We start from the raw sequence: 12,992 nt of genomic DNA, 5'->3' as shown, positions 1-12,992 counted from the left end.
CGCTACCTGACATCCAAAAATATTTATGTAGTCAGATTCTACCTTCTTTGCTTCACCAAAACAGAAGAGTTCACTCTTATGGTAATTTATTTTGAGGCCAGATAACTGCTCAAAGATTGTTAGTATGAGTTTCATGTTCCTGGCTTCATCGAAATTATGATCCATAAAGATAATAGTATCATTTGCATATTGTAGAATTGAAATACCGTCATCTACAAGATGGGGCAAAAGACCCGAGATTTGTCCATCCTGCTTTGCTTTAGCAATCATAACTGCTAACATATCTGCAACAAGATTTAAGAGCAAAGGAGACAATGGATCACCTTGTCTGAATCCCTTTTTAGTCTGGAAAAATTTTCCTATGTCATCATGGACCTTGACCCCAACGCTTCCCTTAGACACAAATGATTCAATCCATGAGCAACACTTCTCGGGAAAACCTTTCATTTTCAGCGTTTGTTGGAGAAAAGACCATTTTACCTTGTCATAGGCTTTTTCGAAATCTAGTTTTAAGATTACCTCATTCATCTTATTTTTGTGAAGTTCATGTAATGTTTCATGTAGAATTACAACCCCTTCCAAGATGTATCTCTCTGGCATGAAAGCAGATTGTATTGGTCGGATGACCTTATCCGCCACTTGCGTCAGTCTGTTAACGGCCACTTTTGTGAAAATTTTGAAACTCACATTAAAGAACAGATAGGACAGTACTGTTGAATTTGTACTGCATTATTCTTCTTTGGAAGAAGGTTTATAATTCCAAAATTAAGACTATAGAGAAAAGGGGTCCCACTGTGGAATTCTACAAACATAGCCATTAAATCATCCTTGATTAGATCCTAGAAGGATTGATAAAATTCAGCTGGAAACCATCCGAACCAGGTGCCTTGTTGTGTTCCATTTAGAAAATAGCCTCTAATCTCACTATAAGAGAACTTCGTTATTAATTTCTCTTTGTCATCATCTATCACCTGCGGTATATCCTCCCTTCTACCCTCATCCATGGTCAAAAGAGATCAGAAGGGCCAAATAGATTGCGATAGTAATCAGTGATGTATTTCTTAAGTTGTTTATCTCGTTTAATGATTTCACCATCATCTTTTAGATGGAAAAATCTCGTTTTCCTATGTTTTCCATTTGCAATAAGCTGGAATTATTTGGTGTTCATATCACCAAAAAATAAGTTCGTGGTTTTCCCTCTTTAGTACCATTTAATCTCTTCCTCCCGAAGGAGTTGGATTAATCTCGATTTGAGGGTCTGTTTTAGATCTACCTCCCATTGATTGAGTGTCTGGGTTTTGTTATGAATCAAAGTCAAAGCAACAGTATATGAATGAAAGACTTTGAATGGTGGCCAATTAAATGAAGAGGAGGAAGAGATTTCAACTCATTCACACACTGTAATTAATATGTACTCTCTCCTATAAATAGAAGGTCACTCTCACACTTATGTAACAAGTGAAAAAGCAGAAAGAAGAAATACAAATAGAGACCTCTCTTCCTCCTATGCTCTGTGTGCTGTGCTCTCGTGTGCCCGTTCTGTGATCTTGTGTGTCCCTGTGTGAGTACTACAGGCTGATTTCTAACACGTTATCAGCACGAGTTCTACCGAGCTAAGAGTAAGAAGGTGAGGAATCAATTCTATCAACCTATTACTCACATCACACGAGATACTTTGTTGCTTGCTGAGTTGTTGGCGCGTCGGCAGCGCCCAGCAACACGATGGCTGATGTGCCGCTGTTGCTGTCCACTGCCGGAAGCAACTCATCGATTATTCGGCGATGCTAGGATGGCTCTGCCTCCGCTCGCCGTCGGCCCTGAAGTGCGGAATCCCCATGTCCCGAAGACGTGTGTGGAGAGGTGGTCCAGCAGACCACGACCCGTAGGGCAAGCAAAAAAGAGCGCGGCCCCGTAGGCTGCTGCCGCCGGCTGCGGACGGGCACCGCTGCCACCCACCAGACCGGGCGCTCGAACTGCCACCTCGCCGATCCAGCAGGTCGCGAGGGCGCCAGCCCCGAAGGCCGCGCGCTGCGCAGCCACCGCGCCGCCGGTCCCGAAGACCGGGGGCGCAGGCCACCGCACCGCCGGGCTCCGCAAGTCGCGGACGCGGGCGCGGACCCCGTCGCCGGCCGCGGCCGCCAGACGGGCGCAGGAACGGGCCGCCGGCCAGCGCGGGCGCTGCCCTGCCAGGCACAAAGCTCCCGCCGGCCGGGCTCCGCAGGAAGGGCGCGCGCACGGGAGCCCCCGCCGGCGGCACAGCCCCTGCCCGGCCGCTGCAGGACGCGCGCAAGCGCGGGTCCAGACCGCCGGCCGCTCCTCCTCCCACAGGCGCCAGTCGCCGCCGCCTTGCTTCCGGGAGAAGCACGGGAGAGAGAGGAACAAGAGGATAGCAATTTCTTCCCTCTTTCTTATTTCCTTCCGAGAGAAGATAAGAACGGTCCCTCTTGTTTTCCCTTCTGTATCGGAGGGTGAGAACGTGGTGGGGCCAGCTTGAGCACGTGTGTGCACAGCAACTTTTTTGTTGCTGGTTTCAAGGGCCGTTTAGTTCCCAAACTAAAATTTTTTAATGTCATATAACAGTTTGACCAGATGTTAGAAGGGCTTTTCGGACACTAATTAAAAAATTAATTTCAGAACTCATTTGGAAACCGCGAGACGAATATTTTGAGGCCTTTGAACGCATCATTAGCACATGTGGGTTACTGTAGCACTTATGGCTAATCATGCATTAATTAGGCTCAAAAGATTCGTCTCGTCGTGTACATCCAAACTGTGTAATTAGTTTTGTTGTTTAATTACATTTAATACTCCATACATGTATTCAAAAGAGAAGACACAAATTTCGAGGTGAAAATTTTTGGGAACTAAACGCCAAGCATGAAACAGATGGCCTAAAACCATCCGCGTGAAGTGGCCCAAGTCCACTATATTTTGTTTGTTTATTTATTTGTTACAATTTATCTATTATATTTATTTAAATTCTACAAATTTATTTTATTGCATTTATATTATTTAATCAAAAGTAATCTTGAAGATTACACCTAGAAAAAATATTGTATAGTCCTGAAGACTATAATCCTGAAGATTACATGTGACCGACATACATTAATGCTAAGCATTAATTGTGCAGACATATCGGACATCGCAAAGAGGGAGTTCGATGCGCTTGCCGTGGACGGCAGCAACTACCTCACTTGGGCTACTGACGTTGAGATCAAACTCGACGGTATGGGTCTCGATCATACCATCGTCCAGCCTGAAGCTGGAAAGGATGAACGCACAAAACCTGATAAAGCAAAGGCGTTGCATTTTTTGCAACATCATCTCCACCCAGACCTGAAATCTGAGTACATGACGGAGAGGGATCCACTGGTATTATGGCAGTCCCTGAAGGGCCGTTTCAGCCAACAGCGGTCAATTGTGCTCCCAAGAGCACAACAGGACTGGATCAACCTACGCTTCCAAGACTTTAAGTCTGTGGCAGCGTACAACTCTGCTTTACACAGGATTGTGACTAAAATGCGTCTATGTGGCCTGAAGATCACAGATGTTGATATGATCGAGAAGACTCTATCCACCTTCCACCCTGGCAACATAGTACTGCAACAGCAATACATGAACTCAAAGTACACTAAGTACTCTGAGTTGAGTGAAGTATTGTCTGTTGCCGAACAACAGAATGAGGTTCTTATGAACAATCATTCTGTCCGGCCCACCGGCTTCATGGCTATGCCTGAAGCATACGCCAACGTTGCTGAGAGTTCTCGCAACCATAAAAGAGCCTGTGGAAAGGGAAAGTGGAAGGGGAAAAGAGATGCCATGTTTAAAGGCAAAGGAAAGGGAAAGCCCATAGGTAGAGTCGAACCCAAGAAGGAAAGAGGTGATCATAGTGGGGAAGAGCAAGGTGAATGCTACAGATGCGGGACAAAGGGACATTGGTCCCGTAAGTGCCGCACCCCCAGACACCTGGTTGACCTTTACCAGCAGAGCAAGAAAAGGAAAGGTCAACATGTGTCCCACTTCACCGCTGAGCCAGAAGCTCAGAAGCGTGACGATATGAATGTCGACACGAACGGTGAAGATGTCCAAATGGATGAAAATGAGGACAGTCTTCTTGATGACTTTGATATATTTTGGGACCTGCAGGGATCTCCAAAATACCATGTTAAAAATGATGTCCACATGTATTAGTGTTTGGCCATATATGCTCCTGAAGAGCATTTGTAATGTAGCATATGGTCCAAACCTTTGTAATGTTTCCTAGGAATCATGTCATATTGCTCTAATAATGTATGCTTTATGTTAAATTTCTATTTTTCTTTCATGGTATTTAGCAAAATCTATGGGAATCCAATGGCTGAAGCGGAGATCTGCCTTGTAGACAGTGGCACCACTAATACAATACTAAGGGAAACCAAGTATTTCCAGACTTTGACAAAGAAAAATGGAAATATTATGACCATTGTTGGAAGCAATGCTCATATCGTGGGCACCGGAAGTGCCCACTGGTTCTCCCGATGGGTACGCAAATATTTGTGAAGGATGCATTATTATATCCTGACTCAAAGCGCACCCTTTTGAGCTTCAAAGATATCCGTTCAAATGGTTTCCATATAGAAACCGAGATTGAGCAAGGTACTGAATATCTGCTCATCACCAAATTTGACGGATATCGAAAGCAAATAGTGGAAAGACTCCCTTCATCGCCATCGGGTTTGTACTACACGTACATAAAACCCACTGAAGGATATGTTGCGATGAAGACCATATTCAGAAATGCGGAATCATTTCGAATATGGCATGACCGATTGGATCGTCCTGGGTTGAGTATGATGAGAAGAATCATCAAAAATTCTGCTGGCCATGGTGTTAATGGTTTCCCTAATCCTGAAGATTTTATTTACACTGCATGTGCAAAGGGGAAACTAATCACTAGACCATCCCTCCTGAAGATTAGGGATGAGTCGCCTGTGTTCCTGCAAAGGATACAAGGCGACATTTGTGGACCTAGTCAGCCCCTGTCGGGCCCCTTTAGGTATTTCATGGTACTGATTGATGCATCTACCAGATGGCGCTATGTGGACCTGTTGTCCACTAGAAACCATGCCTTTTCAAAGCTCATTGCCCAAATAATCAGGCTGAAGGCGAGTTTTCCTGATAACCGCATTCAGTCCATTCGGATGGATAATGCTAGTGAGTTCAGGTCGAAAGCCTTTGATGATTATTGCTTAGCCATGGGCATTAAGGTAGAGCATTCAGTACCACATGTCCACACACAAAATGGTCTAGCTGAATCCTTGATTAAGAGAATCAAGTGGATTGCCAGGCCCAGATTGCAGAATTGCAGGCTACCAACCAGCTGTTGGGGCCATGCAGTGTTGCATGCTGCAGCACTAATCCAACTCAGGCCAACTGCATATCATGAAACATCCCCCTTACAGTTGGTGCATGGAAAAAAACCAAGTATTTCCCATCTGCGTATATTTGGCAGTGCAGTGTATGTGCCAATACCACCGCCTCAGCGTACCTCAATGGGACCCCACCGGAAGTTGGGGATCTATGTTGGTTATGAAACTCCATCCATAATCAAATATTTAGAGCCTATGACTGGGGATCTTCATACGACTCGGTATGCTGATTGTGTCTTCGATGAAGACCATTTCCCAGCATTAGGGGGAGATAGGCATCCAGAAGAATGCCGGGAAATTGAATGGAATGCAACGGGGTTGCAATCCTTAGATCCACGCACTAGTGAGTCTGAACTGGAAGTTCAGAGAATTATACATTTGCAAAATCTTGCAAATGAGCTGCCAGATGCCTTCATTGATCATAAGAAAGTGACAAGATCGCATATACCTGCAGTAAATGCGCTGGAGAGAGTTCAAGTACCCCAGAAGGCTACTAACTCTACAGTCTTAGCCCCTAATCCTAGGAAGAGGGGGAGGCCTCCGGGTGCTCAGGACAAGGTCCCGCGGGAGACATCCGCAGAGGCGAGTACTTGAGCCACTTGCATCACTCAAAGAATCAGTTGAAGAAGCTCAACCTGGAGTTGAGAATGCCCCTGAAGTGGCGGCTCGACCTGGAGTCGAGTTGGTCCCTGAAGGACCCCATCCTAAAGATGGAAACCACCATGCGTCGCGCGCTCAATATCGCATTGGTGGATCGGAACGCCCCAGCTCAATCGTTATGGGAAATCACGATGAGCGGGAGGATGATCATGAGGAGATTGCCACTAATTATGTGGAATCAGGAGAATCATATAATAGAAAGGCCACAGTTGTCGACATATATTTTGCCTCAAAAATTGCTGACTCGATGGATCCGGATCCAGAACCAAAGTCCTTAATAGAGTGCCGGAAGCGCTCAGATTGGGACAAATGGAAAGCGGCAATTGAGGCAGAATTGCGCTCGCTTTGCCAAAGAGAGGTTTTTGGGCATGTAGTCCCAACACCTCCAAAAGTCATCCCTGTAGGATGCAAATGGGTCTTCCTCCGGAAAAGGAATGAACATGGTCAGGTGGTAAGATACAAAGCGAGGTTAGTGGCACAAGGGTTCACGCAGAGACCCGGCATCGATTATGATGAGACTTACTCTTCTGTTATGAGTGGCATAACATTCCGATATCTCATATCTATGGCAGCTAACATGAATTTAAAAATGCAGTTGATGGATGATGTGATCGCATATTTATATGGGCCACTTGATTCGGAAATATATATAAAAGTCCATGAAGGACTCAAGATCCCTGGACCGAATCAGAACCGCAACATGTTCAGCGTTCGCCTGCAGTGGTCGTTATATGGGTTGAAACAATCCGGAAGGATGTGGTTCAATCGATTGAGTAACTTTCTCCTGAAGAGAGGTTACACAAACAATGATGATTGTCCCTGTGTGTTCATAAAGAAATCCACTGATGGATTCTGCATTATCTCAGTTTGTGTCGATGATTTGAATATCATCGGTACCACAAGGGACATTGAGGAAGCGTCGGCTTACCTCAAGACGGAGTTTGGGATGAAAGACTTGGGTAAAACCAAATTTTGTTTGGGCCTGCAGCTCGAACACCTCCCTAAAGGAGTGTTTGTACACCAGTCCACCTATACAAAGAGGGTACTTGAAAGGTTCAATATGGACAAGTGCCGCCCTCTAAAAACCCCCATGGTCGTTCGATCATTAGAAGCGGATAAAGATCCATTCCGACCCAAGGAAGAGGATGAGGAGGTTTTGGGACCTGAAGTCCCATACCTAAGTTTTATCGGTGCACTAATGTACCTTGCAAATTGCACAAGGCCAGACATTGCATTTGCAGTGAACTTGTTGGCTAGGTACAGTTCTTCCCCCACCAGAAGACATTGGGTTGGCGTGAAAACCATCCTCAGGTACCTACAGGGTACTCAGGATCTTGAATTATGGTATTCAAGAAAGGGGGCTCCCTCTATGGTGGGTTATGTTGATGCTGGCTATATGTCTGACCCGCATAATGCCAGATCACAAACTAGTTTTGTATTTCTCTGCGGTGGTGCAGCCATCTCATGGCGGTTTGTGAAGCAGACCCTGGTTGCCACATCAACTAACCACTCAGAGATAATTGCCCTGTATGAAGCTGCACGAGAGTGTGTTTGGCTTCGTCGAATGATTGACCACATCCAGAAGTCATGTGGTATGAATACTGTTGACGCCCCCACCATTATCTATGAGGATAATGCGGCTTGTGTTGCACATATGCATATGGGCTATGTTAAGAGCAATCTCACGAAGCATATTGCTCCTAAGTTCTTTTACCCCCACGAGCTCTAGAAGAGCGGGGATATAAAGATTCTGCAGCTAAGTCATGTGAAAATCTGGCAGATTTATTCACAAAGTCTCTGCAAGCTTCCAGCTTCCACAGGTGTGTTCGTGGAATTGGTATGAGACGACTTAGAGAGTTGCAGTGTTCAGGGAGAGATCAACCCTGAAACCCATAGCCCATAATCGTGATCCTGAAGATCACGTGTCGGTCCCGAAGTACTGACCCAACATCAACTGTTGTACTCTTTTTCCCTTGATGAGTTTTTCCCACCAGGTTTTCTCATGCAAGGTTTTTAATGAGGCAACATGTGCAACGTAAGCTGATGCATGTGATGTACTCTTTTCGCATACCCTTTTTTCCCACCGGGTTTTTGGGATGAGTTTTTAACGAGGCATACACATGACATTCAATTGGCCAAGGGGGAGTGTTATAAATCAAAGTCTAAGCAATAGTATATGAATGAAAGACTTTGAATGGTGGCCAATTAAATGAAGAGGGGGAAGATATTTCAACTCATTCACACACTGTAATTCATATGTACTCTCTCCTATAAATAGGAGGTCACTCTCACCCTTATGTAACAACAAGTGAAAAAGCAGAAAGAAGAAATACAGATAGAGACCTCTCTTCCTCCTATGCTCTGTGTGCTGTGCTCTCGTCCACCAGATTCAGTGGTAGAGTAGCCCTCCTGGTCAGCCCCACCCACCTTGTGTATATCAGCCGCATCCATGGCCATGTCACCCACCACGTCTGTGCTCCCAACGATAACGTCCAACTGCCGCAATTGTGTAGGTGTTGCTGCAGGCGTAACTTTGAAAGCTACCGCCTCGCCATTAACTCCCTCACAAGTGGTTGCATCCCTGCTGCACACAAATTTGCCATCAGCACCCAACGACTCCATCACTGAGCCTTCATTGCCATCATTTTCAGCCATGACCTTATTCGCAATCTCCTCAAAAAGATCACTTGTAACCATGTCTAAAATCTCATGTGCCATAGCCTTAAAGTTTTTTTTGTTGGAAACCAGAGATTTGGTTACCTGGCTGCTCCGCATTGTTACGTGTGTCCATATCAACATCAGAATTGTTTTGGAGTCTGGACAAGCTGCGCACGAGCTTGCAAGCCGCTTGCCAAGCCCACCACCCTTTGCTGCACGTCCTGGATGCACGGTGCTGAAGGAGAACCCGTCGGCGCCAAGCACCAACAGCTTCCCTGACCATCCTTCGCCACCAGACACAAGCATGGTCGAACAACAGCAACGGCACCGCGTCGGCGAGCTGCCCGTGATGGACCATGGCAGAGAGGAACGCGTTCATCAGGAAGACGTTGGACTCAAAGCCAAGCCGCACAGCCAGAGCGTACAGCTGACCGCCGGACCGACCAACGAGCGATCCCAATCAGGGGTTATTTGTAAATATTTGGACCGATTCGTAAATATTTTTTATAGCAGACATCATCGCTGCCGTCGGACCAACGGCTCGCCGCAGCAACTTCTCTCCTCTCCACCGGCCGCCTCGATCCCCTTCTCCGCAGCGCCTTCCTGGAGATTCCGGGATCAGAATCGGCATGAGCATAGTTTGTGCACTCCATCCTTCCCCTCTTGTCCTGCTTTTTTGGGGGTTCCTGACTTTGTTATAGATGCGGCCGGAGTGAGTTTCGTTGGCATTTGGCAATGCACCCAAGCCCCCACGAAAAGAGATGGTTTCTTGGGGCGACGGATTGATGGGGGATCATTGGACCCGCCTTGGTCCAATGATTGTGGCGTACTGTTCGTTCCTAGTTCTGGTCCTCCAGTAGTCAATCTGGATGCAACTCGTGGTCACAGTAGGGTTAGTCCTCCAATTTTTGGATTGGGCTGAGCTATTGCAACTTTGAAATGGTCACATGAGAATTTAGAAGCGGTGCTGGTGACTCCTTGTGCCTAGGAAGGATTCTGATCTATCTTTCGCTTTGCTCGTCACCGGTGGTGGTATTTCGCCGACACAATGTGATGATTGTTTTGCGAGTTACGTTACTTGTATAATTGATAATTTCATAACACAGCAAACCTCTTGGTATTTCTGCAGAACAACGTCTGTGAAGTGTGCGGAAATATTGGTTACAAGCATCTCCTGATCTGTTACAGAGATTGCAAGTGTTCTGTGGTGCACCTGTATGTTTTCTTTCCCCGTGATGATACTTTATTTAAATTATATAATGCTTGTTAATGGGCATACACAACAATAAATTAGTCCAAACCTAAACAAAAAGATAAGCTTATCCCTTACAAAAGTAATCTATGGTAAATCACATCCAGTGTTCTACCTTATGTACACCATTGATTATGATTGGCCTTCTCGTATTATGATTTGTCATTGTGTAGATACTGTTTGGATGAAGTTATCTTTGATGCATCATTAGCAGAGTGGTGGTGTTATGAATGCCATCAAAGGCGTGGTGAAGTTACATCATGCAGCGGATCTCTAGAGAAGGTGACAAGTGAAAGGTCACTAAGTTATGCTCATTTTGGTTCTGCCGTACATCAACCAGTTACCAAGAGAGTGAAGTCAGCAAGGAAAGCAGGGCCTGGAGGAAAAAGAAAAGGTAAATCTTACGTGACTAAAGCATATGGTGAAAGTAATTGCAATGCCATAGATGGCTTAGAAAGAGAAAAGGTAGATGTCAGATTCCAATATGATTATAGGGCTAATAATGAGTTGCCCCAGATTAGCATTGTTGCTATTGTAACTTGCATATTTCCTCAAATTATACATCACGTATTATTATAATTCGTTGCATTTTTTTTACAGCAGAATATATTCCCTCTGCAAACTATTCTTTGGAGCCGGATGATATTCAGGCACCCCCAAAAGGCTGATTATGTTTTATCATATAGAAGTATTCTATCTGAAGCACAAAAGGAGAGAGTAATTGCATTTATCCAGGAAATTCAACCTAAAATCACTGTTTTTGTAGCAGTCATGCAAAAGAGGAATATTCAACCCCCGGGACCTTTCCTGGTAAATTATTCGCTACTCCTTTTGAATAGGAAACTTTGTGTGTCAAAATTACATGGGAAATTTAACTATGATCTTCAATTTGTCATGAATCTTATGAACACGCATGGACACATGACTTCTTCTTGTTGTCTTTTTTTTTTGCTTGATGATTGAAATGATTTTGTTTAGTATTCGGTTTTTTTAACAGCAGCACACCATGTTCCATCTGTTATCAGGGTATTTCCAAGGATTATGCATTTCCACATTTCCCACATAGAAGCACAAATGTCACACTTCAGACGCCTAGCAAGAGGAGCGAGTGGCATCCTAAATTCTACAAAAGAAATGCCAGTCGAAAGAACATGCTTATGGGGCAGTGGTTAGATTTTGTCCGTGACAATCGTGTGCAGGAGGGAGATATTTGCCTTCTTTTTCCAGCAGAGGGTGGGAAAAGATATACATATACGGTCTATCTACTTTGTGCATCAGCAACTCATTCCATTGGTAGAGCTGGTTTTCAAATAGTTTGCCCATGCCCTGGTCGATCTAGTGCAAAGATGGCTTCTGAAGTGCACATTATGGAGGAACCCACAAATGGTATTAGAAACATATTTACAAATTTAGTAGGATTTTAGATGGTCCCTTTCGTATGGCCCAAAACTGTCTGCAGACGAATCTTTGGAGAGTGAAGACTCTGGTGGTTCATTGCAGCCTCTGTACATTGTACCATGCAGGAATTATCTATCTAAATCCCAAAAGAAGATAGTTGAAGAGCGAGTACAAGCCATCCAATCCGAAGTTCCTATTTGTGTAGCAGTAATGAAGAATAACAATGTTGGTGATGCTCAGAAGTGGATGCTAGTAAGTTCAGCTCCAGTTTTGGTATTGAATATTTTTTTTTTGTGTTTCAAGGCGGTTCCTGTAATTGTTAAACTGCATGCTTGTTGATCATCTGAATGCAACTATTCATTCTCCCTCATCAGCAAATTATTTGCGGTTATGTCATATCATGTTTTTGTCGACCCGATCAGCCATATAGAATCAACATATATAGACCCTATAAATTTTCTCGTTTAGTCACAAAGTTATTCGTGTTGCTAATTTTCTGTCGACAACACACCAGGAATTAGGTGTTCGGTATGCTGCTGTACATCTTCCAGCTAGCGGGCAAGCTGTGGTGCTCGAGTGCATGGGGAAGACATGGAAAACCCAGATGGTGATTCATAATGGTAGAAGGTGGTTTCTTAATGGAGGTTGGGCCAAATTTGCTCGTGACAATGGTCTGCGAGTCGGTGACATCTGTCTGTTCGATCTAAAGTAGAACGCGAGGAAGCTTACCATGAAGGTCCATATCATCTCCAGGGAGCAGTTTAGTTTGAAGTAGAAGAAAAGTTGTGTTCTTGGTTGTTCAAAAATTTGTATAGGTGTTATAACTTCGAGAATTATTAGATTCTTTGCTACGAAATACTCATGGGCCTCTGGATATTGGCCCGTTCGTCCCCTATGGTATTTGGTTGTGCCATATGAAGGGTCTGGCAAGGGAAGGGTCAAAGATAGGGTTTCCCCTTCCCTCTCCTACGTCGTCATCACCTCTAGTTGATGTTTGGATAGTAGGAAAAGAAGGATGAGAAAGGCAAATGAGGGAAGATGGCTAGCTAATCCCTTATTTGGATACATGGAAAGGGTTAAGAAACAGGTATGGGATAGGAATAAGACGAGCTCGTTTCCCATCAATTCATACCAAGTGGGAGGGGGGTGTGTTTCGGTGGGAAACGAAACGGTGAGTCTGGCCATGCGGGTCCCACAGCTTTAACCCAAACCTTATGAACCCAAACATTGTGATGAAGATAAAAATTTTATGTCCCCTACACCATACTCGCTCTCACATGAGTACATGACCACCGCATATCCTTTTCCCATTGCCTCGACGAGGTGGTGGCGATGGCAACAAAGTTCATGGTGGACTACCATGTAGAGAAGTAGGGGTGTCGCTGGTGAGGAATAGGGATGAGAGTGGGATGAGAAATTCCCGTACCGACGGACACCATTTTCTGTTTTATGATATCTTTTTTTGTTATGATACTATTTCTGACCGTTCCCTTTTTAGAAAAATATAGAAGTTATCATTTTCAATTAATTTTATAGTCGTTTTCACCATATTTGATTTTGTTAGTTTCGACTGTTTTCATCCCTAGCTGCGAACTAGGATAGAGTAGAGGTGACAT

At 44.6% G+C, this 12,992-nt stretch overlaps 1 protein-coding gene and 1 long non-coding RNA gene across 3 annotated transcripts; both read left to right on the top strand.

Annotated features, from left to right (window-relative positions):
- Window positions 1-3,228: 3,228 nt before the first annotated feature.
- Window positions 3,229-4,191, top strand: LOC120688775. Its single transcript, XM_039971150.1, has one exon. The coding sequence runs from the start codon at window positions 3,229-3,231 to the stop codon at window positions 4,189-4,191; it is 963 nt and encodes a 320-aa protein (XP_039827084.1).
- Window positions 4,192-8,971: 4,780 nt separating this feature from the next.
- LOC120687721 lies at window positions 8,972-12,246 on the top strand. 2 transcript variants are annotated; one of them, XR_005680816.1, is made up of 7 exons: window positions 8,972-9,364; window positions 9,856-9,941; window positions 10,152-10,372; window positions 10,582-10,788; window positions 11,004-11,364; window positions 11,502-11,628; window positions 11,891-12,246. It is a non-coding gene; the product is annotated as an uncharacterized LOC120687721 (long non-coding RNA). The 2 variants fall into 2 exon arrangements; XR_005680815.1 differs by having other exon boundaries at window positions 8,973-9,364; window positions 11,004-11,628.
- The last annotated feature ends 746 nt before the right edge of the window (window positions 12,247-12,992 follow it).

Source organism: Panicum virgatum, chromosome 9N (genome assembly GCF_016808335.1).
Source record: "Panicum virgatum strain AP13 chromosome 9N, P.virgatum_v5, whole genome shotgun sequence".
Taxonomy (NCBI): Eukaryota; Viridiplantae; Streptophyta; class Magnoliopsida; order Poales; family Poaceae; genus Panicum; species Panicum virgatum.
This window is presented reverse-complemented; position numbering and strand designations above follow the sequence as displayed.

Bases quoted from the DNA above. Each gene is read 5' to 3' on its own strand.
- LOC120688775 (XM_039971150.1), top strand. From the start codon at position 3,229: ATGGGTCTCGATCATACCATCGTCCAGCCTGAAGCTGGAAAGGATGAA.